This window comes from Bos taurus, chromosome 8 (genome assembly GCF_002263795.3).
Source record: "Bos taurus isolate L1 Dominette 01449 registration number 42190680 breed Hereford chromosome 8, ARS-UCD2.0, whole genome shotgun sequence".
NCBI classification, from domain to species: Eukaryota; Metazoa; Chordata; class Mammalia; order Artiodactyla; family Bovidae; genus Bos; species Bos taurus.
This window is the reverse complement of record NC_037335.1, coordinates 39,842,321-39,866,029: the sequence shown is the minus strand read 5'-3', so window position 1 is coordinate 39,866,029 and position 23,709 is coordinate 39,842,321. Positions and strand designations below refer to the sequence as shown.

Here is a 23,709-nt window from a genome sequence, read left to right as displayed (position 1 = left end):
ATAGACTTATCAAGGTTAAAACTGATTCAATCTCTAAATTCCAAAGAAAAACCTTAAGAGATTGTCAGTGATTGGATGGTAACAAAATTAATATTTCATGAAAGTGGGAAGAGGGTTAGTAACATTTGGCTATTTATATATTTGACATTCATTGGAATGGAATCTAGTCTTTATCACTGTAGCTAAATAAACCAGATATGACCTAAGGAGACTCAGAAAATGTAAAGAACCTTCTTGTTTTGTTACAGGATTTCAGATACAGGGTTTAACTAATTTGGTTAGTTTGGGGTATTTTTCTGGGCCTAAAAAGTTTGTTTTTGAGGTCTGCTAGTTTACTGATAATCTCTATAAGAAATTTGTCTCAGTTGCTTCTAACATCTCCAAAAACATTCAGAAAATGCTCTCTGCTCCAGTTAGAAAATGCCATGGGAGTTCCAAGAATAGAAAACAACCACCAGGGTACTTAGCACTAGTTTGACAGAACTTGGCTCAGATCTGGGATTCAAAACAAGTCCTCCAACTATGGTTCTGCACTGTGCTGAGGTGCCTTCATGTAATTTTTTAAAACAAAATTTACAAATAACTTTATAAAAGCTGTGTTCTTTATAAAAACCAGTAAATGATCTTCAAACAACAGAATTTGAATTTCTCTATTTAGCAAGGAGAAAGTCAAGATCACCTTTTCAAACCTCATGCTTCGCTGAACCATAATAGGGAACATAGAAGGAAAGCAGTCTGTCTCCAGGTACTGATTCAGGAGGTAAACTCCAAGGAACACATCATGCTTGTCAGGAAGGAACACCCCTGGGCAAGAAATCTTTAAAAAAAAAAAAAAAATAGAGAAAATGGATTTGTTTTTGTTTTGTTCTGTAAAGGCTCTATTTTCCCTAACCTCCCACGTCAAATCCTCCCCACCTCCCCACCACCACCAACTCTCACCTTCTCTCATAACACCACCCTCCCCTCCCCTCCCCTTGCGCAAACTGGAAAATCCACTTTCCTCCCACATCTCCGCCAGGTGTCACAATCGTTCTCTCCCTGGCTCCTCTCCCCGCCCCTCCAGGATGGCAGTGCGGAAGCGGAAGAGGCTGCAAGGCTGGGAATCTTCTTCTTAGGCCGGCCAGGTACTGTGGTCCGGGCCGCTCGCCGCGATGCAGAGCCCACGAAGGAACGCCGAGGGACGCCCGCTGGGCACCTGCGACCCCAGCAGCAGCGGCAGTCCGGCCCATGGCGGCGGCAGCAGGTTCGAGTTCCAGTCTCTGCTCAGCAGCCGCATGCCGGGCGCCGACCCCACCAGCGCCCGTCTCCGCGCGTCTGAGAGCCCAGTGCACCGCCGCGGTTCGTTCCCCTTGGCTGGGGCGGGCTCCTCTCAGGCGCTCCCGCCCCAGCTGCCCGAGGAGGACCGCATAGATCTGAACCCGTCCTTCCTGGGCATCGCCCTGCGCTCCCTACTGGCCATCGACCTGTGGCTGTCCAAGAAGCTGGGGGTGTGCGCGGGGGAGAGCTCGTCCTGGGGCAGCATGAGGCCCCTTATGAAATTGCTGGAGATCTCGGGACACGGCATCCCCTGGCTGCTCGGCACCCTCTACTGCCTGTCCAGGAGCGACAGCTGGGCCGGGCGCGAGGTGCTGATGAACCTGCTCTTCGCCCTGCTGTTGGACCTGCTACTGGTGTCCCTCATCAAGGGGCTGGTCCGCAGGCGCCGCCCAGCCCACAACCAGATGGACATGTTTTTCACTATTTCGGTGGACAAGTACTCCTTCCCTTCAGGCCATACCACCAGGGCCGCCCTTGTGTCGCGCTTCATCCTGAACCACCTGGTGCTGGCCATCCCACTGAGGGTGCTGGTGGTACTCTGGGCCTTCATCTTGGGTCTCTCCAGGGTCATGCTGGGGCGGCACAATGTCACCGACGTGGCTTTTGGCTTTTTTCTTGGCTACATGCAGTACAGCATCGTGGACTATTGCTGGCTTTCACCGCGCACTGCTCCGGTCCTCTTTGTACTGTGGAACCAACCGTGACACCATCTCTTTCACTGTGGCACCAGGACATCTGAAGGTTTCCACCCGTGATGATACTGACATAAACCAGCAGTCATCATGTTTGCCCCTCTAAGGACATTTCAGGTTTCCTTTTGGGATTTCAAGTGACCTATCTTCTTAATTGGAGAAGGCAATGGCAATGGGTTGCTAGGCTAGAGCACAGTGGTGACCATTACTGATCACAGCCATATTACAGAAAGCAAAAAAAAAAAAATCCCTCTATTATATACTTATTAAATAACTCTTTATCGCTCCAGGAAAACTTTAAAGAAACCAAGTTGGAGTGATTATAATGTTGCTGCTTCTTAAAAGTTGACATCAGAAAATTTTGTAATCCTGCAAGTCAAGATATCACCTGTAAATTGAACTTTGAAAAAAGGAAAGCAACTTCATTCTGTAAATATATACATGCAAATGAGCCACATCCTTATCCTTTTCCTGAGTCAGATTTTAAACAGTATTTTAAGAGTCTATGACATAGCATTAATCACTCAGCTGAGTCTGACTCTTTGTGACCCCATGGGCTGTAGCTCACCAGGCTCCTCGGTCCATGAGATTCTTCAGGCAAGAATACTGGAGTGGGTTGCCTTTTCCTACTCCAGGGTATCTTCCTGACACAGGGATCAAACCTGCGTCCCCTGCATGGATAGGCGGATTCTTTACCACTGCGCCACATGGGAAGCAGAGGTAGATTTTAAGAGCCTATGACAGGTTTTTCTAATTTACTCTCTGACAATATGTTACTATAGTTGGGGAGATTTCTTCTTAATCCTGATTTTCTTGGCAAGCTTTTTTAGTTTTGTGTCTTCCATCTTCACAGATTGAGTAGTGGAAATGAGAGATTACAGTACATATATTTCTCTCCTTTTCCTCTACCTCCTCGAAGATCTTTAAATAGGTATTTCCCACTACCCTAATATTATCCTTCTGCATTCAGAGAACAAGCCAAGAACTTACCTGAAGAAGAAATACTTAAAAGTGGGCATATCAACAGTGCTCATAGAAAGTAAAGATGGGCTTACTGCCTCAGGCTTAATTCTGTTGACAGCAAATAGCATGACAGGACAGGACAGAAAAGCGAAGTCACTGAGGAGGTCAGAGGAACTGAGTCCTGGAGGCAGGATCACCACATACTTAATCAGTGGACCAACATGGAAGGAGATGGGCCCTGCTGCCTACCATCTCTACTGAATAAAGAATAATGCTTCTTTATTGAGGTAAAAAAATGGAGAAATAACTTCTTTGCAATGTAAGAGCATAAGCTTTCAAATATATACCACAAGGATGACCTTGTATATTAAAGCTTTTCATGTGGAATTCCATTTCTCTATATAAGCACACTTTAGGTAATAGTATTTAACTTGAAATTCATCAAGCAGAGCATACTGCTATACCAGGCATAAAGTATAACTCCAAGATTTTCTGTTTATATTGACTCTCACAATTAAAGTAGTTTATCCATGGTGCCTCCCCAATTCACAAAACCAAAGACCACCAAACACAGGGTGGACTCTGCTTATTATTCCTTGACTGGGAAAGACTGATGAGGGTGTATGCTTTAAATGCTGCTATGCCTGAAAATGTGAATCTTTAAATTACCTATGGAATTGATGTCTTTAGATAATCTTAATAACCAATTATTTCATATTTAAAAATAGGATGATGGCATTTGATCTATCATATAGACATACATATAGGAATCTGGAGAATGGCTGTGACAGGTAGGTTCTGACTGGGTGGAAGTGTGAATTTTCCAGTGTTTGAGGAACACTGAAAAAGGAATAGCTACTCTTCAATATAGAAATTATGTGCATTCTCACAACATCCTGAACACAGACTACCTCTTCACTTCTTGAATCAGCCAAACTCTGACACTCTAGGTGGTTTCTTCTATTTTTAGCCTTAACAGAGATACTTTAACTGCAGCAATCTTCAGCCCAGATATTTGGAAAAAAATATTTCCTCTTGCAGGATCCACAGGTCTGAATAATGGGAGGTCAAAGTTAGGCTCACCTTATTCCTGATTATTTTTTTGTAATTCCCTATCTTGATTGCCAGGGCCTGAGTTTGCTGGTTTTTAAAGCACAGATCAATTCATTTGATTTTTTTGGGGGGGTGGGGAGGTGGCGAGTATACTAAGTACTGCAGAGGAAAAAAAAAAAAAAAAACCTGATTCTACTGTTAATTAACTGTACATTGATGAATTCCTTTTAAAAGTCAAAATAAAATTAACCAGTAATATTGAATGAAGTGAGATGAAAACTTAATTTTTTTGCCTTGATGAGGAGCAAGACTGATTTACCACTCAACTTCTCATGAATTCCTTCATCTTACTGAACAATTGTGAGAATTCACAACTGATACAGCACACTTGATATAGTCAGTCCTATTTGCTGTCAGCAGAGTGGGTCAAATCCAGGAAATTTCCATCTTTGTTTCAGAGCGGCACATAAGAGGAAATCACAGCACTTGTCACTTACATGGAGATCAGTCCTGGGTGTTCATTGGTAGGACTGATTTTGAAGCTGAAACTCCAATACTTTGGCCACCTGATGCGAAAAGCTGACTCATTTGAAAAGACCCTGATGCTGGGAAAGATTGAGGGCAGGAGGAGAAGGGGACGACAGAGGATGATATGGTTGGACGGCATTACCGGCTCAATGGACATGGGTTTGGGTGAAACTCCGGGAGTTGGTGATGGACAGGGAGGCCTGGCCTGCTGTGGTTCATGGGGTCGCAAAGAGTCGGACACAACTGAGCGACTGAACTGAACTGAACCAGATTTTCCATGGTTGTAAACTGTTGATCTTGGGCTTATAATCATATCCAGTAGAATAGTCCCTTATAGCTTTCAGGGAAAACCACATGACAGTCTGTCACCAACTACAGGATTGGAAAATGGAAGCGTCGTGTCTGACTCTTTTCAACCCCATGGACAGCAGCATGCCAGGCTTCCCTATCCATCACGAACTCCCGGAGCCTGCTCAAACTCATGTCCATCGAGTTGGTGATGCCATCTAACCATCTCATCCTCTCATCCCCTTCTCCTCCTGGCTTCAATCTTTCCCAGCATCAGGGTCTTTTCCAGTGAGTCAGTTCTTCATATCAGGTGGCCAAAGTATTGGAGTTTCAGCTTCAGCATCAGTCCTTCTAATGAATATTCAGGACTTATTTCCTTTAGGACGGACTGATTGGATCTCCTTGCAGTCCAAGGGACTCTCAAGAGTCTTCTCCAGGGGCCTGTAACGTACTGAACGAGGGGACGCGACGGAGGCAGGCCGGAGCCGTTGCCGTCGCCATGACCCGCGGTAACCAGCGCAAGCTCGCCCGCCAGAAGAATATGACAAAGCAGAGCGACTCGGTTAAGGGAAAGCGCCGAGATGATGGGCTTTCCGCTGCCGCCCGCAAGCAGAGGGACTCGGAGATCATGCAGCAGAAGCAGAAAAAGGCAAACGAGAAGAAGGAGGAACCCAAGTAGCTTTGTGGCTTCGTGTCCAACCCTCTTGCCCTTCACCTGTGTGCCTGGACCCAGTCCCATCACGCTCGCGTTTTCTCCTGTAGTGCTCACAGGTCCCAGCACCGATGGCATTCCCTTTGCCCTGAGTCTGCAGCGGGTCCCTTTTGTGCTTCCTACCCCTCAGGTAGCCTCTCTCCCCCTGGGCCACTCCTGGGGGTGAGAGGGTTACCCCTTCGCAGTGTTTTTTATTCCTGTGGGGCTCACCCCAAAGTATTAAAAGTAGCTTTGTAATTCAAAAAAAAAAAAAAAGGAGTCTTCTCCAACACAGTTCAAAAGCATCAATTCTTCGGTGCTCAGCTTTCTTTATAGTCCAACTCTCACATCCACACATGACTACTAAAAAAACCATAGCTTTGAGTATATGGACCTTTATCAGGAAAGTAATGTCTCTGCTTTTTAATATGCTGTCTAGGTTGACCATAGCTTTTCTTCCAAGGAGCAAGTGTCTTTTAATTTCATAGCTGCAGACACCATCTGCAGTGATTTTGGAGCCCAAGAAAAGAAAGTCTCTCACTGTTTCCATTGTTTCTCCATCTATTTGCCATGGAATGATGGGACCGGATGCCATGATCTTAGTTTTCTGAATGTTGAGTTTTAAGCCAAGTTTTTCACTTTCCTCTATCACTTTCATCAAGAGACTTTTTAGTTCCTCTTCACTTTCTGCCATAAGGGTGGTGTTATCTGCATATCTGAGGTTATTGATATTTCTCCCGGCAATCTTGATTCCAGCTTGTGTTTCATCCAGCCCGGCATTTCTCATGATGTACTCTGCACAGAAGTTAAATAAGCAGGGTGACAATATACAGTCTTGACGTACTCCTTTCCCAATTTGGAACCAGTCTGTTGTTCCATGTCCGGTTCTAATTGTTGCTTCTTGACCTGCATACAGATTTCTCAGGAGGCAGGTAAAGTGGTCCGGTATTTCCACCTCTTGAAGAATTTTCCACTGTTTGTTGTCATCTACACAGTCAAAGGCTTTGGCGTAATCAATAAAGCAGTAGATGTTTTTCTGGAACTTGCTTGCTTTTTCTATGATCCAATGGATGTTGGCAATTTGATAATAAAGAATGACTTATTTGATAGTAAGGAATGGTAATAACGCAATAAGGAATGACTGGCCCCAAAGAGGAAAAATGAAGTCACTCTGCCAGAGCACCTCACTTAAGCAGGATTCAGTGGATAATTATTAAACAGTTATTGATTTATTTCCTTTTTGGAATTAGCAAGCCAGAACTATCTGTAGGGGAAGTAGCTTAGAAAAATTTTGACTGGTTTATAGAGGTGGCAAATTATCAGGACATGATGGGGCTTTGTGAGAGTAAAATCTTCCCTGGTTATTTAAAGGAGGGGCTTTTTAATCTTCTCAGAAATCTGTATCCCAGAAAATAAAACCCTTCTTGGGACTTAATGCAAGGTTGTTTTAAATGAACAGAAAAATTTCACATAAAGCTAACACAGAAGTTAGCTTGGAGTGGGGAAGGGAGGGCAGTGGAAAGAGGCTGATCCGAATTAAAGGTTAGAAAGCCAGAAAGACCAATGTAAAAAATCTTAGGGACAGAGATTCAATTAATGGTGTGTGTGTGGCGAGGAGTGGTGAAAAAGACCGGGAGAAGGAACCCCGAGGAAAGAGTATGATTTGGGGCAAAGAGGGGACGTTCGTCGATCTCTCTTACCGCCCGGATCTGAAGTTCCACCACCACCTCCAAAGGCATAGTTCCCTACGTGGGTGAAAGGGCAGGAATGAAAAGATCCTTTTGTGCTGAGCCTTGGAGCGATTTTCTTAGTTTAACTCAATCCCTGGAGCAAATGTTCCCAGCAGTTTCCAAAGACCCCCACCCCCTTGTAACCCCATCAGTCCCCCGCCCCCAGCCCAGGTCCCTCCCACCAGGACGGATCTTACACAGCAGGAGCTTGTAGCCCAGGCTTCCAGAAGCCTGAAGTGTCGCGTTGCCATGGACACTCAAACGCGCACCCTTCCGCCCTGGAATGCTCCAGAGGTCCCCGCGCAGGCGCGCGAGCCTCCAGAGCTCTACTTGGAAGTCCGTGTCCCAACATCAGCTTCCCAGACTGCACGCTGGCGGGAGGGCACGTCCCTGTGTACTGCCCCGGTCGCCTGATCAAGAGATGCCAAGAGTCGTAGTTTCCTTTCCGCCACTCTTTCATCAACTCTTTAGGGCCCCAATCACTAGGTTAAAATATTTACAGTGTCCATTCTAAAAGTTGAATGTGATCATAGTTCCCTTATGATTTAAAGCGCTGCCTGTTTTTAGTAGCTACAGGACTGAGCGACTTCACTTTCACTTTTCACTTTCATGCATTGGAGAAGGAAATGGCAACCCACTCCAGTATTCTTGCCTGGAGAATCCCAGAGACAAGGGAGCCTGGTGGGCTGCCGTCTATGGGGTCGCACAGAGTCGGACACGACTGAAGCAACTTAGAAGCAGCAGCATGACCCCCAAGCCCTGGAAATTCTGTAACAATTCCAATTAATATAGATTGGGCTTCCCTGGTGGCTCAGTGGTGAAGAATCTACCTGCAGTGCAAGAGAGGCAAGAGACGTGGGTTCGATCCCTAGGTTAGAACTATCCCCTGGCAAAGGAAGTAGCAACCCACTCCAATATTCTTCCCTAGAGAATCCCACAGACAGAGGAGCTCGGTGGGCTACAGTTCATGGGGTCACAGAGAGTCTGACACAACCAAGCACAGCATACAGCACACCAGAGGTACTCTCTTGCTTATGAAATGTTACCTCCTCATGTTTGGTTCAGAAAACATGGCCACCCACTGTCAATAAGAAATGAAACCCATGTTAACTGAAAATGCAAGGACAATTCTTAGAGAAGTTTAAAAGTTAGGTATCCTGTTTTAGTCACAATAGAAATATTTTTTCAGTCTCTCTGCTGTGGTTTAGTTAACTTAAAGCAAGCACTGAATTACATTATCTCCCAATCAGTAGTTACCATAGTTGCCAAAGCCAGGGTTACACTGTAAAAACCATCAGAGGTAGAAGGCAAGGCAAAGTTCTTAACCAGAAGAGGAAAAAGCATTTTTTTCCTATTCACTGTATTTAAGACAAAAAAAGAAGGAAAAGAGGAGGGAGTGGCTGCTTCTAGCCAGTCAAAAAAAAATCTGGGAGGGTCAATACTCTCTCTAAAAAGCAAACAACAAAATGTATTGGAATTAGTCATTTATTACTAATATCTTACATTAGAGATTTACACAAATAGTAGAAATTTGAGTGTATAAAGATAACCTCAGACAAGAATTCAGTATTCATTTTGGTAACCAGAATGCCTTTCCCTAGGGAAAAACTCACGAAAATGTATTGTGTCCGTATCCAGTCCTCAATGATCTGTCTGTCTGCATATGGAGAGGCACACCAGGGGGTACTTACAATATCTAGAGCACTGATTTGTCAGCTCACAACAGCTTGCTAGCACCCTTACTAATGCAGTTATATACAGGGGACAGGACCTGCCTTGACCCTCACAAGTACATCATCAACACCAATGCTAAGATATCAAGGAGACTGACAAACAAAACCTGAATATTAAATACATACACGGCTAGACATATTAGAAGGGAGGAATCAATCTTTCTTTCTTGAGAAAAATGCTAGGGTTGTGTATGGTAATTAAATTCACCCCCACAATAACTTTTTGAAGGAAGTATTATCCTTATTTACAGATGCAGAATCTGAGGCCAGACAGCCATTTGTCCAACATCACACAGTTGAAGGGAGGGAGGCACCCTTGAACCCAGGCGTGCCCTACCATGTCACTGCCCTTGCAACAATCTATTGATCCCAAGACACAATGTTCCATTCTATGCTCTTCCTAGCCCTTAACTGGACTCTTCTCACTTAACTGAACTCTCCTTGATAAAACTGAAACCTCCTTGCTTGGCTCCTCCTTGCACAGCCCTTTTCTGGTTTCCCTCCAACTCTGTGGCCATTTTTCCTGTGTCTCTATTCATCCTTCTCTCCCAAGCTAAGCAGTGTTTCTGGTTCTTTCTTTTCCTCACTCTGTATTCTTTACCAAGGGTATCATCCGATGTAGGTATGGATTACCAAATGTATACAGATTTATACATCCCACCCAAGCTTCTCTTATGTTCTTCCAGACAAGGTGGAATCTATTACATATATATATGTGTGTAATACATATTACACATACTACATGTAACACATATTACATATATATGTATGTGTGTATATGTATGTGTATGTATGTGTGTATATATGTATGTTTTTGTTTCTCAGTCGCTAAGTCGTCTCCGACTCTTTGCAATCCCATGGACTGCAGCACACTAAGCTACCCTGTCCTTCACAATGTTTTAGAGTTTGCTCTTCCTTTGTGTGTGTGTATGTGTGTATATATAAGGAAATGGCAACCCACTCCAGTATTCTTGCCTGGAGAATCCCATGGACAGAGGAGCCTAGCAGGCTACAGTCCAGAGGATCTCAAGAGTTGGACACAATTTATCAACTAAACCACCTTTTTGGCAACTGCACCAACAGCAATTTTCATTTGTTCCTGTGATTGTTGATTACTATTTGTCTCTGTGAACTGTCAGCTCTGCATGGCTAAGAGTTTATATCCTAAATACCTAACATAGTAGATGCTCAATAATGATCCTGATCAGATGTTAAGTACAGAGACGGTCAAGCCAGTCTATAGCGTTGAAAGTACATGTATAACAGGAGAGCCCACCACTACAGTGCAAACTAAATATGCAAAATGGGAAAGGACTGAGCACAGCTTCTTGTGCTAATCTGCCACAGGGGTATTTAATGAACTGACAGGAAATATTTATACTCTGTTCATTTTCCCCACCACAGTTACTTGAGGCACTCAGCTGCCAGAGAGATGCGTAAGTTGCTACATACACAATGCCTCTGGCACATATGGCCACCTCCACTTGGAGACCAGGCAAAACCATTGGATTGTCACCACTTACAGAGACTGGCTTTTACTAGCTGCGTAGGCACCTGTGTAGGTGGCAGAACTGAACAACTCTTATTCCCAGAGTGTTTCTGCAGTGCATTCTGGTCAGCAGTGAAAACAGCATTGCAGAAATGACACATCAGTAATACATCCTACTCATATCATGGCCACTGCCAAGAAAATGGTGCATGCCCCAGAGGGGAATTTTCCAAAGAGTTCATTTCAATGATCAAGGAAGAAAAGTATGAGAGAGAATTATAGCTGAGATTTTCCTTTTATCTAAAATAATTTAACTATAGGACACTAAATTGTAAATATTTCTTTTCAAATAGTGTAGGAAGGAGAATTAATATGAGGGAAGGAAACCGGTTTTTAAAAAGGTAAATACTAATGGCAGGAATGTCTGAAAATACATTCATATATTGTTCTGCTGCTGCTGTAGGAGTGTAAATACATAAAGTGTATTAATTTCCTATGACTACTAAAAGAAACCACCACAACTTCATGACTTACAACAAGAAAAATGTATACTTTTTCATTTCATGTGTCAGAAATCCAACACAGAGCTTTAAAAGCAAAATGTGAGGGCTTCATTCCTTGCCTTTTCAAGGCGGCTGCCTTCATTCCTTGACTCATAGCTCCCTTCCTTCATCTTCAAAGTGAGCAACATTGAACCAAGTCCTTTTTATCCTACCATCTTTCTGGTTCCACTTTTAAGGACCTTTGCAACAATACAGGACCCACTATATAATCAAGGTCAATTTCCAAATTTTGAGGTCAGCATATTAGAAATCTTAATTCCATCTGCAAGTTGATCTGTCATGGAAGGTAACAATATTCCCAGGTTTCAGGGATTAGGACATGGATATCTTTGGGGCCATTATTCTATCACATATAACTTCTCTGGAAAGCAATTTGTTAATATCTATCAAAATATTTTACTTGACTCAGGAATCCTACTGCTATTAATAGGAATACATATATATGGGTATACATTCACAAGTATACAAAACATATGCTGCAACACTATTTGTAGTTAAAAAATACTGGAAACCATATAGAGGTTCATTAAGTATGGTCAATTAAATCAACTGTGGTTAAGCCTCAGTGGTGGCAGCACGGCACAGGAGCAGCTGAGAGGAGATACCCCATGTGCAAGGTCATGAGCGGCAGCCGAGAGGAGATACCCCACATCCAAATTCAGGAGCGGAGGCCATCAGGAGATACCCTGCCGGGGTCCAGCCCCGGCTGATCCAGGGTATTCGAAGGAGAGACGGCATAGGCGAGGATCAGGAAACAATTGCTTAATTAAATGTTAATTAAGGATATAAAGAGTAATAGAATGAGGATAGCTCAGTGAGGAAATTCAGTGGAGAAAAGAGGCTGAATAATTCAGCCAGAAGGTAAGAGAAAGAACGACATGGTGAGACCAAGTTTCGGTGAACAAGGCCCACGCTTTATTTTCCAAAGTAGTTTTTATACCTTAAGTTATGCATAGAGGATAATGGGGGAAGGGGTAGAGTCATGCAGCAAGCCAGGCTTTCTTCCTGCAAACTTATCATATGCAAAAGCTTAGGTGATTTGCATCATCTTCTGGCCCGGGGGCCTGTTAACATTTTAAGACCCTTTCTTCAGAAAACTTATTTTTCTCTAAAGGTGATTGGTCAGGAGCCACCCTCCAAAAGCATTAGATAAAGTTGCATTCCTACAGAGCAAAAGTGTGGTGGGCTATAACAAGAAAAAGAATTAACTCAAGGGTCCCAGGTTACAAACATTAAAGCTACTACTTACACCAATTATATTAATCAATACACTGCCAGGGACACAGCAGGTAAGGGATATGGAAACTTGGCAGCAAACATTGGCCCAACAAGTGAAAATCCCTTCACCAATACAATTTCTAATCAATCTTTTAACTACTCAAAAGAATCTGTGTTTAGACAGTTTAGAACATCTCCTGCCTCTCACAGTTGGGAGGCTCTGAACAATCACATGTGGCCAGAAAAACCTATTCAGGCAGGCTAGAGGATTTCCAAAGGAGTTTGTAGGTTGAAACACTGTCACACCCAGGAATTATTAACTGGAACTTTAAGCTAACTCTTTTTTCAGAGAGAGGTAGTGGGGGACAGCCCCCCGTAAAGTCAGAGGTGTAGATGAAAGCACAAAGCAGAAAGTAGGCAGACTCTGGTTTTGGGGCTAGATGCTCGAGAATTTCCAGGGGGACTCCTGAAGCTCGATCCCACCTTTGCGTATGCCGAGCCTCCTTCCTCATGACCTTTGTCATGGGCGGAGTTCCTCACACTGGCTCCCGGCAGTGATAGAATTCCAGTTGAGTTATTCCAGATCCTGAAAGATGATGCTGTGGAAAGTGCTGCACTCAATATGCAATATGCAATATGCACTCAATATGCAATATGCCGGCTCCCGGCAATACCCCAAGTCCAAGGTCAGGAGCAGCGGCTTGCTGGAGCAGCCATGAAGAGAAACCCCATGTCCAAGGTAAGAGAAACCCAAGTAAGACAGTAGGCGCTGAGAGAGGGCATCAGAGGGCAGACAGACTGAAACCACAATCACAGCCAACTAGCCATCTGATCACACGGACCACAGCCTTGTCTAATTCAGTGAAACTAAGCCATGCTGTGTGGGGCCACCCAAGACCGACGGGTCATGGTAGAGAGGTCTGACAGAATGTGGTCCACTGGAGAAGGGAATGGCAAGTCACTTCAGTATTCTTGCCTTGACAACCCCATGAACAGTATGAAAAGGCAAAAAGATACAACACTGAAAGATGAACTCCCTAGGTCGGTAGGTGCCCAATATGCTACTGGAGATCAGTGGAGAAATAACTCCAGAAAGAATGAAAAGAAAGAGCCAAAGCAAAAACAGCACCCAGTTGTGGATGTGACTGGTGATAGAAGCAAGGTCCGATGCTGTAAAGAGCAATATTGCATAGGAACCTGGAATGTTAGGTCCATGAATCAAGGCAAATTGGAAGTGGTCAAACAGGAGATGGCAAGAGTGAACATCAACATTCTAGGAATCAGAGAACTAAGATGGACTGGAATGGGTGAATTTAACTCAGATGACCGTTATATCTACTACTGTGGGCAAGAATCCCTTAGAAGAAATGGAGTAGCCATCATAGTCAACAAAAGAGTCCAAAATGCAGTACTTGGATACAGTCTCAAAAACGACAGAATGATCTCTGTTCATTTTCAAGGAAAACCATTCAATATCACAGTAATCCAAGTCTATGTCCTGACCAGTAACGCTGAAGAAGCTGAAGTTGAACAGTTCTATGAAGACCTACAAGACCTTTTAGAACTAACACCCAAAAAAGATGTCCCTTTCATTATAGGGGCTGCTGCTGCTGTTAAATCACTTCAGTCATGTCCGACTCTGTGCGACCCCACAGTCGGAAGCCCACCAGGCTCTGCCATCCCTGGGATTCTCCAGGCAAGAACACTGGAGTGGGTTGCCAATTTTCTTCTCCAATGCATGAACGTGAAAAGTGAAAGCGAAGTCGCTCAGTGTGTCAGTCACAGTCAGTCACGAAGTGTCTGACTCTTCGTGACCCCATGGACTACAGCCTACCAGGCTCCTCCATCCATGGAATTTTCCAGGCAAGAGTACTGGAGTGGGTTACCATTGCCTTCTCCGTCATTATAGGGGATTGGAATGCAAAAGTAGGAAGTCAAGAAACACCTGGAGTAACAGGCAAATTGGGCCTTGGAGTATGGAATGAAGCAGGGCAAAGGCTAATAGAGTTTTGCAAAGAGAACGCTCTGGTCATAGCAAACACCCTCTTCCAACAACAGAAGAGAAGACTCTATACATGGACATCACCAGATGGTCAACACCAAAATCACATTGATTATATTCTTTGCAGCCAAAGATGGAGAAGCTCTATACAGTCAGCAAAAACAAGACCAGGAGCTGACTGTGGCTCAGACCATGAACTCCTTATTGCCAAATTCAGACTTAAATTGAAGAAAGTAGGGAAAACCACTAGACCATTCAGGTATGACCTAAATCAAATCCCTTATGATTATACAGTGGAAGTGAAAAATAGATTTAAGGGACTAGATCTGATAGAGTGCCTGATGAACTATGGAATGAGGTTCATGACAGTACAGGAGACAAGGATCAAGACCATCCCCAAGAAAAAGAAATGCAGAAAAGCAAAATGGCTGTCTGAGGAGGCCTTACAAATAGCTGTGAAAACACGAGAAGCGAAAAGCAAAGGAGAAAAGGAAAGATATAAACATCTGAATGCAGAGTTCCAAAGAATAGCAAGGAGAGAGAAGAAAGCCTTCCTCAGCGATCAATGCAAAGAAACAGAGGAAAACAATAGAATGGGAAAGACTAGAGATCTCATCAGAAAATTAGAGATACCAAGGGAATATTTCATGCAAATATGGGCACAATAAAGGACACAAATGGTATGGACCTAACAGAAGCAGAAGATATTAAGAAGAGGTGGCAAGGATACATAGAAGAACTGTACAAAAAGATCTTCATGACCCAGATAATCACGGTGGTATGATCACTCACCTAGAGCCAGACATCCTGGAATGGGAAGCCAAGTGGGCCTTAGGAAGCACCACTACAAACAAAGCTAGTGGAGGTGATGGAATTCCAGTTGAGCTATTTCAAATCTTAAAAGATGATGCTGTGAAAGTGCTGCACTCAATATACCAGCAAATTTGGAAAATTCAGCAGGGGCCACAGGACTGGAAAAGGTCAGTTTTCATTCCAATCCCAAAGAAAGGCAATGCCAAAGAATGCTCAAACTACTGCATAGTTGCACTCATCTCACATGCTAGTGAAGTAATGCTCAAAATTCTCCAAGCCAGGCTTCAGCAATACATGAACCGTGAACTTCCAGATGTTCAAGTTGGTTTTAGAAAAGGCAGAGGAACCAGATATCAAATTGCCAACATCCGCTGGATCATGGAAAAAGCAAGAGAGTTCCAGAAAAACATATTATTTCTGCTTTATTGACTATCCCAAAGCCTTTGACTGTGTGGATCACAGTAAACTGTGGAAAATTCTGAAAGAGATGGGAATACCAGACCACCTGACCTGTCTCTTGAAAAACCTGTATGCAGGTCAGGAAGCAACAGTTAGAAATGGACATAGAACAACAGACTGGTTCCAAATAGGAAAAGGAGTACACCCAGGCTGTATATTGTCACCCCGCTTGTTTAACTTATATGCAGAGTACATCATGAGAAACACTGGGCTGGAAGAAGCACAAACTGGAATCAAGTCTGCTGGGAGAAATATCAATAACCTCAGATATGCAGATGACACCACCCTTATGGCAGAAAGTGAAGAAGGACTAAAGAGCTCTTGATGAGAGTGAAAGAGGAGAGTGAAAAAGTTGTCTTAAAGCTCAACATTCAGAAAAAGAAGATCATGGCATCTGGTCCCATCACTTCATGGGAAATAGATGGGGAAACAGTGGCTGACTTTATTTTTCTAGGCTCCAAAATCACTGCAGATGATGATTGAAGCCTTGAAATTAAAAGACACTTACTCCTTGGAAGGAAAGTTATGACCAATTTAGACAGCATATTAAAAAGCAGAGACATTACTTTGTCAACAAAGGTCTGTCTAGTCAAGGCCTATGGTTTTTCCAGTGGTCATGTATGGATGTGAGAGTTGGACTATAAAGAGGGCTGAGCGCAGAAAAACTGATGCTTTCGAACCGTGGTGTTGGAGAAGACTCTTGAGAGTCACTTGGACTGCAAGGAGATCCAACCAGTCCATCCTAAAGGAGATCAGTCCTGGGTGTTCATTGGAAGGACTGATGTTGAAGCTGAATCCAATACTTTGACCACTTGATGCAAAGAGCTGACTCATTAGAAAAGACCCTAATGCTGGGAAAGATTGAGGGCAGGAGAAGAAGGGGACAACAGAGGATGAGATGGTTGGATGGCATCACCGACTCAATGGACATGAGTTTGGGTAAACTCTGGGAGTTGGTGATGGACAGGGAGGCCTGGCATGATGTGGTTCATGGGGTCGCAAAGAGTCAGACACGACTGTGTGACTGAACTGACTGATGGTTAAGCGTCAAGATGGAACAGTATGTATGTGAAAATAATAAAGCAAACCTGCAAGTCCCAGCAGTAAAAACTCTAACATATAAGACTAAGAGGGGAAAAAAAAAAGCATGGAACAAAAATGTGTAAAGTGTGCTGCCATTTGGAAGACATAGAGAATATGATGTGTACATATGTGTTAAGAATATTTCTGAAAGGAAAATCTAGCAACTACTAATGGTGGTTGTCTCTGGGAAAGAACCTAGAATATAGAGATAGAAAATTCACTTTTCATTGAATAGCCTAAGGTACTTTTCAAATAATTTTGCAAAATATTTGCATTATCTAGTCTGAAAAGGAAACAAAGTAAAACAAGTAGAGGGCCCTCTCTGGTGGATCAGTGGTAAAGAATCCGCCTGCCAAAGCAGGAGACAGGGGTTGAACCCCAGGTCGGGGAAGATCCCGCATGCCATGCAGAAACTAATACGCCCATGTGCCACAATTACTGAGCCTGTGCTCTAGAGCCCAGGAGCTGCAACTACTGAAGCCTGCGTACTCCAGAGCTTGTGCTCTGCAACGAGAAGCTACTGCAGTGAGAAGCCCACACCCTGAAACAGAATAGCCCCTACTTACCACAACTAGAGAAAAGTCCACGCAGCAACAAAGACCCAGCATAGCCATAATAAATAAATAAACAAGTAGAAAATATAAAGCAACAGAAAGGATAAATATGGGATAATAGGAAGGACCAGGAGCTGGCTTCTTCAGCACTGGGGCTCCATCTTGTATACTGCATGCTGTGAGAATACACACGCAAGTGTGTCTGCTTTTGCTTCCAGGGTACCTTACCCTGTGATCCCTGGCTGTCTCAGGGATTCTAAAGCCCCTGAAATGATAAGCAACTTTTTATGTACATGCATAGTTGCATTTTCTGGGAAATGACCCTGTAATTGTCACTGGGCCACCCATGTTATCTGATAAACAGCAGATAAGGAAAGTGGAGCTCTTCTCTCCATCACATTCATGCCCACTTATTAGAGCCAGTTGTCTCTACAAGGGCAGTGTATTCAATAAAAAGTGAGAAAGACCTTCAGTGTCCTGTCCTAGGCCATTAGTTTATGTTTGGACTCAGACAACATTTGTTAGACTCTAGAATCTTTTATTGAAGAAAGCAATGGCAACCCATTCCAGTGTTCTTGTCTGGAGAATCCCAGGGATGGCAAGCCTGGTGGGCTGCCGTCTCTGGGGTCGCACAGAGTCGACACAACTGAAGCGACTTAGCAGCAGTAGCATCAGAATCTTTTATGCCAGTGAATTCTTCATTAGCCAATGTGAATAATACCAGCAAATTGAGTTTCCAAAGTGAGCTGTTCATTAGGATTTGTGAGAAATGCCTTCAAGGCAGGGGGTGGGAGAGGGGAGGAACCTCAAGAACCTAAAACAATCTGGATTATTTCAGCAATAACACAATGCCAGATTACTGATTTTTTTTTTTTTAAGTGCAGGCCCAGCTTCAAGATTCAGGAAATAATTTTTGTTTTAATGTTGCTCCTTCTTCAAGGAATTTCTCTGAAATATTTTTAACAGTTTCTTACAGTCTGATATATACATGAGAAAAGTTTACCTTTCTGGCTTTTACTATAAATATATAAAAGAGCTCAATGAGCTATGCTGGGCTCTTTCCTTGGTTCTCATAAACTGCATAAAGATGAAGCTTATACATACATATATTATAAAAATCTTAAAATCACATCCTTTGGGGGAACTTCATATTAAGAGGGATCAGGCTGTCACCATATGAACCCAATGATCAATCTTAACCTCACTAAAGGTGACATCACATGTCTTCTTCCTATGTGATTCATAGGAAGCACTTTTGACAAGAAAGGTGAAGTTGAATACAATTAAGACTCCAGAGCTGCAGGACATAATAAGGTAGCCACATATGGCTATTTAAATTAACTAAAACTAAATAAAAATTAAAATTCATTTCCTTACTCACACTAGTCCCCTCTAAAGTGCTCAATAGCCACAATGGCAAGTGGCTACTATATTGGATAGTGCAAGTAGAATATTCCTATAATCACAGAAACTTCTATTGAGCAGTGTTGCTCTAGAGCTAACTTCACTTCACAGAGGATAGAGAATCATGTTAATGACATCACAAGAAAGCAAAACATGTATCCAGTATGTGAAACATCCCATAAGACAACTAACCCAGTTAACCTGCAACAAGTCAACAATATTAAAAAAAAAAAAAAAGAAGAAGAAGTTGGGAGGAGAAATGCTCTAGATTAAAAGATACAAGCTCTGACAACCAAATGCAATATGTGGACTCTGTTGGAACACTGTTTAGACAAATCTACTTAAATCGAATATTTAACACTTTGGGGGAAATTTAACTATGGCTATAATACCAAGAAATTAATTAATCAAAATTAATTTTGATAGGTATGATAATGTCGCTTTGTTTATGGAAGCCAAATATCAACACTGTTTAGAGATGAATATTAAAGTATGTAGCAGAAAAGATCTCATGTCTAAGGCTTTGTTTCCAACTGCTACTGCTGCTAAGTCGCTTCAGTCGTGTCCGACTCTTAGCGACCCCATGGACTGCAGCCTACCAGGCTCCTCTGTCCATGGGATTTTCCAGGCAAGAGTACTGGAGTGGGGTGCCATTGCCTTCTCCTTTGTTTCCAAATACTCCCACAAATGAATAAAATGAACAAAGGAAATGTAGCAAAATATTGATAATTGTTAACCCAGTGAAGGATATAAGGAATATACTATAATTCTATACTTTTGTGTACTTAAAAATATTCTTAGTAACAATTTAAAAATCTTTAACATATACTTAAATAGGAAAAGTAATCATATCTTTATGTAACTTTCATTGTCTTAATATAGCCCATCAAAAGAGGATTCTTGGTGGCATCACTATGAATTCCCTTCAACAGAAGTCTTGCTGTTGGTCACTAAATCTGTCTGACTCTTTTGCAACCCCATGGACTGCAGCCCACCAGGCTCCTCTGTCCATGGCATTTCTCAGGCTAGAATACTGGGGAGTGGGTTGCCATTTCCTTCTCCAGGGAGATCTTCCCAATTCAGGGATCAAACCTGTGTCTCCTGCACTGCCAGGCAGATTATTTACCAATAAGCCACCAGGGAAGCCCAACAGAAGTCTTACATAAACTCAAAGAGAAAACATGGTGGATCTATTTGCCTTAATTTCAGATAACATAAGAAAATTATTGTGGTGTGTAGTACTTTATAAGTGATTTAAAACAGAAGTAATGCATTAAAAAGAACCATAGTCTCTGCACGAATTGCCAAAAGAGAGGGTGGCAATTTGAGCAGTTCTTTAAGCATCAGTTCAGTTCACTTCAGTTCAGTCGCTCAGTCGTGTCCGACTCTTTGCAACCCCATGAATCGCAGAACACCAGGCCTCCCTGTCCATCACCAACTCCCAGAGTTCACCCAGACCCACGTCCATCAAGTCAGTGATGCCATCCAGCCATCTCATCCTCTGTCGTCCCCTCTCCTCCTGCCCCCAATCCCTCCCAGCATCAGAGTCTTTTCCAATGAGTCAACTCTTCACATGAGGTGGCCAAAGTACTGCAGTTTCAGCTTTAGCACCATTCCTTCCAAAGAAATCCCAGGGCTGATCTCCTTCAGAATGGACTGGTTGGATCTCCTTGCAGTCCAAGGGACTCTCAAGAGTCTTCTCCAACACCACAGTTCAAACGTATCAATTCTTCAGTGCTCAGCCTTCTTCACAGTCCAACTCTCACATCCATACATGACCACAGGAAAAACCATAGCCTTGACTAGACGGACCTTTGTTGGCAAAGTAATGTCTCTGCTTTTCAATATGCTATCTAGGTTGGTCATAACTTTCCTTCCAAGGAGTAAGAGTCTTTTAATTTCATGGCTGCAATCACCATCTGCAGTGATTTTGGAGCCCCAAAAAATAAAGTCTGACACTGTTTCCACTGTTTCCCCATTTATTTCTCATGAAGTGATGGGACCGGATGATCTTAGTTTTCTGAATGTTGAGCTTTAAGCCAACTTTTTCACTCTCCACTTTCACTTTCATCAAGAGGCTTTTTAGTTCCTCTTCACTATCTGCCATAAGGGTGGTGTCATCTACATATCTGAGGTTATTGATATTTCTCCCAGCAATCTTTAAGCATACATACTTCTTAAGAATTTCTCCCAAGAATCAGGAATGCTTCTAGAGAAGGAACTAAATTGCAGTTGAACAGCTTTTAACAATCTTGAAGTCATTTGGGATCTGGACTTACATGAGCTCTACTTCACAAACTTTTATCAGAGTTCATGAGTCAAAGTCATATTACTCTCGGCTTCTGCTTTGACTGACTGGAATTTGTAGGCTCAATACTTACTTAATGATACCATACAAAACCTTCCACAAGGACTGCCCTTGGGCATTCTGGACTACATATATAATCTATATTTTTCCATTGTAAAGTAATTTCTATTCAGGAAAAATTAATTTGCTCCTTTGAGTTTCATCTGGATAGTTCTATGTCCATGGAAGTAACAGGCTAATTATGACCAAAAGCAATTTCCAAGGAATTATATTATCCAATATAAGAAAGCAGAAAAGAGTCTGGTTTAGTTCCAAGAATTGTAAAAAGTATCCGCTGTACTTCAGCACAAGATTTAGGCCCCAAATTCAGCCATGGCTAAGATGAGGCTACTTATATCCACCCTATCTTCTCCTATCAAAACATAATTCTTCCCATTCTACCCTCTTTTACCTGTGTGTAATCCTACACCTTTCTTTTCATACTTGTTTCATTTGTTCCCTATTCATCCATCCCGCACACATTATTGAGTACCTATTATGTGCTAGGTACCATTCTGGACAATTGAGGTACAAGAGTGAACAAGAAACAATCTATGCCCTTGAGGACCTAACTTTCTAGTCAGGTACAAAGTGAAAGTGAAAGTCATTTAGTCATATTCAACTCTTTTTGGCCCCATGGACTATACAGTCCATGGAATTCTACAGGCCAGAATACTGGAGTGGGTAGCCTTTCCCATCTCCAGCAGATCTTCCCAACCAAGAGATTGAACCCAGGTCTCCCATATTGCAGGCAGATTCTTTACCAGCTGAGCCTCCAGGGAAGCCCAAGAATACTGGAGTAGGTAGCCTATCCCTTCTCCAGCAGATCTTTCCAACCCAGGAATCGAACCAGGGTCTCCTGCATTGCAGGCAGATTCTTTACCAGCTGAGCTACTAGTTGGGTAATAAATAAAATAGATACGTGAATACAGGTAAGATAATAACAGTGTGATAAATACTAGGGAGGAAATGCCAAGTTAGGGGTAAGATAAAAAGTTACAGGTTAGAGGGAATAAGAACCTAATTGCAACTCAGTGGACAGGTCAGCCTAAGGGTATGACAATTGATCTAAGATCTAAAAAGAAAAGCACACTAACAAGACTTTTAAAGAGCAAAGATACTCCAGCAAAGGGAACACCACATGTGGAAGGCCAGGAGTCAGGAAAGAAATTGATACATTTGAGGAACTGAAAGGCCAGTGAGCATACTAAGAGAAACTTGGACAAGGGGTTCAGTTCAGTTGCTCAATCGTGTCGGACTCTTTGCGACCCCATGAATCGCAAGCCAGGCCTCCCTGTCCATCACCAACTCCCAGAGTTCACCCAAACTCATGTCCATCAAGTCAGTGATGCCATCCAGCCATCTCATCCTCTGTCGTCCCCTTCTCCTCCTGCCCCCAATCCCTCCCAGCATCAGAGTCTTTTCCAATGAGTCAACTCTTCGCATGAGGTGGCCAAACTATTGGAGTTTCAGCTAGGCAGGGGATAGAGGAAGTTAAGAAATGACACTCAAGAGTTAGGCTAGCACTAAACAGGGTTAGTGTTGTGGAAGACAATGTGAATGCCTCCCTAAGAGCCATAAGCTCTTTTTATTTGCCAATGGAACCCCAGTTTTTCATGGGTGGTGATGCATCTAGCTCCAGGGAATGAATCACAATTTATTTAAGCCAGTTCTGGCCAATGATATATAAGGGTAAGTCACTGAAAGTTTTTCCAGTAATAAAAAGTCACAAGTGAGTGAAGATGTTTTCTTCTCTCCCTTTATACTTTAGGTGCTATAATGTTTTTTCCTAGGCGTTCACTCCTAAACTCGAAAGGTTTAGTCACAGTGCTCCTCAACTTTCATTCGTAATTATTAAGGTATAACATATATTCATTGGAAAATACTGGAGCAGCATAGTACAGGAAAGCTAAAAGTAGAAAGTAAAGATGCTCAGTGACTTCCTTGGCAGTCCACTGGATAAAACTCCTAAGGCAAGTTTCCCCAGGTGAGATCCTTGGTCTGAGAACTAAGATCCCACATATTGCTGAAGCAATATTTTGGCCCTGCCAAAATTTTTTAACTTTTTTTTAAAAAGTAAAGATTCTCAGAAACTTTCCTCCCCACCCCTACCCACCAGGAGTAATCATTAATAACTCTTGTTTATCCTCTAGGAACTTTCTATCACACGTGTACACACAAATTGTTTTTACACAAACTGAATTATTGTGTCTTGACAGATACGTATAGCTATATACATCTAAGAAAGTTGCCTTTTGTACTCACATTTTGGAGCTATTTCTATACCAGCACATTTATATATACTTCCTTTTGTTCCTTGCCACCAAAAAAAGAAAAAAGCTATAATAAACACCTTTGTGGATATATCACTGGTTACTGGTACAAAAATAATTGTTGGATAGTTTCCCGGTAATTAAACTGCCAAATCAAAGCATTTAAACCTCTGATACTGTCAAATTACCCCTCAGAAAGGTTACACACGTGATATTCTAACATTTCCTCACATCTTGTCTACATCCAGTGTTAACAAACTTCAAAAGATTGAAAACATGGCGTCTGGTTATTTTTATTTGGGTCTTCAATTATTTTGGGGGTCTCTAATTATTATTAAGTAGGACAACAATGCTTGATTGTTAAACCCGCAAAAGTTTTTCAAGTAATATATGCTGAGGTGACCCCACCTCTTCCCCTTAAAATTTAATTGTGACCTTAGGCATGCAGGGTCTAAGGGGACCCATGCCTCAAAAAAGGGGATAATGGGAGCACAAAGCTTTACGATTAA

The 23,709-nt window shown here is 42.6% G+C and overlaps 2 protein-coding genes and 1 pseudogene across 17 annotated transcripts in view; 2 read left to right on the top strand and 1 right to left on the bottom strand.

Annotated features, from left to right (window-relative positions):
* Window positions 1–23,709, bottom strand: part of SPATA6L (spermatogenesis associated 6 like) — a 118,691-nt gene that overhangs the window by 94,427 nt on the left and 555 nt on the right. For 5 of the 16 annotated variants that reach the window (XM_059889224.1, XM_059889223.1, XM_010807836.4 and 2 more), the window contains exons 1-3: window positions 7,460–7,646; window positions 7,233–7,277; window positions 680–817 (exon numbers count right to left, since the gene is read on the bottom strand). In XM_059889224.1, the coding sequence (XP_059745207.1) occupies window positions 680–817; window positions 7,233–7,277; window positions 7,460–7,513 (237 nt within the window). In that variant the 5' untranslated portion in view covers window positions 7,514–7,646. Of the gene's footprint in view, window positions 1–679; window positions 818–7,232; window positions 7,414–7,459; window positions 7,647–23,192; window positions 23,244–23,709 lie in introns of those variants that run through there. The other 11 variants (XR_808267.4, XR_808266.4, XM_010807835.4 and 8 more) reach the window with 8 other exon arrangements.
* Window positions 1,097–2,243, top strand: PLPP6 (phospholipid phosphatase 6). Its single transcript, NM_001024573.1, has one exon. The coding sequence runs from the start codon at window positions 1,152–1,154 to the stop codon at window positions 2,019–2,021; it is 870 nt and encodes a 289-aa protein (NP_001019744.1). The 5' UTR covers window positions 1,097–1,151; the 3' UTR covers window positions 2,022–2,243.
* On the top strand, window positions 5,290–6,574 carry LOC100139009 (small EDRK-rich factor 2 pseudogene; annotated as a pseudogene).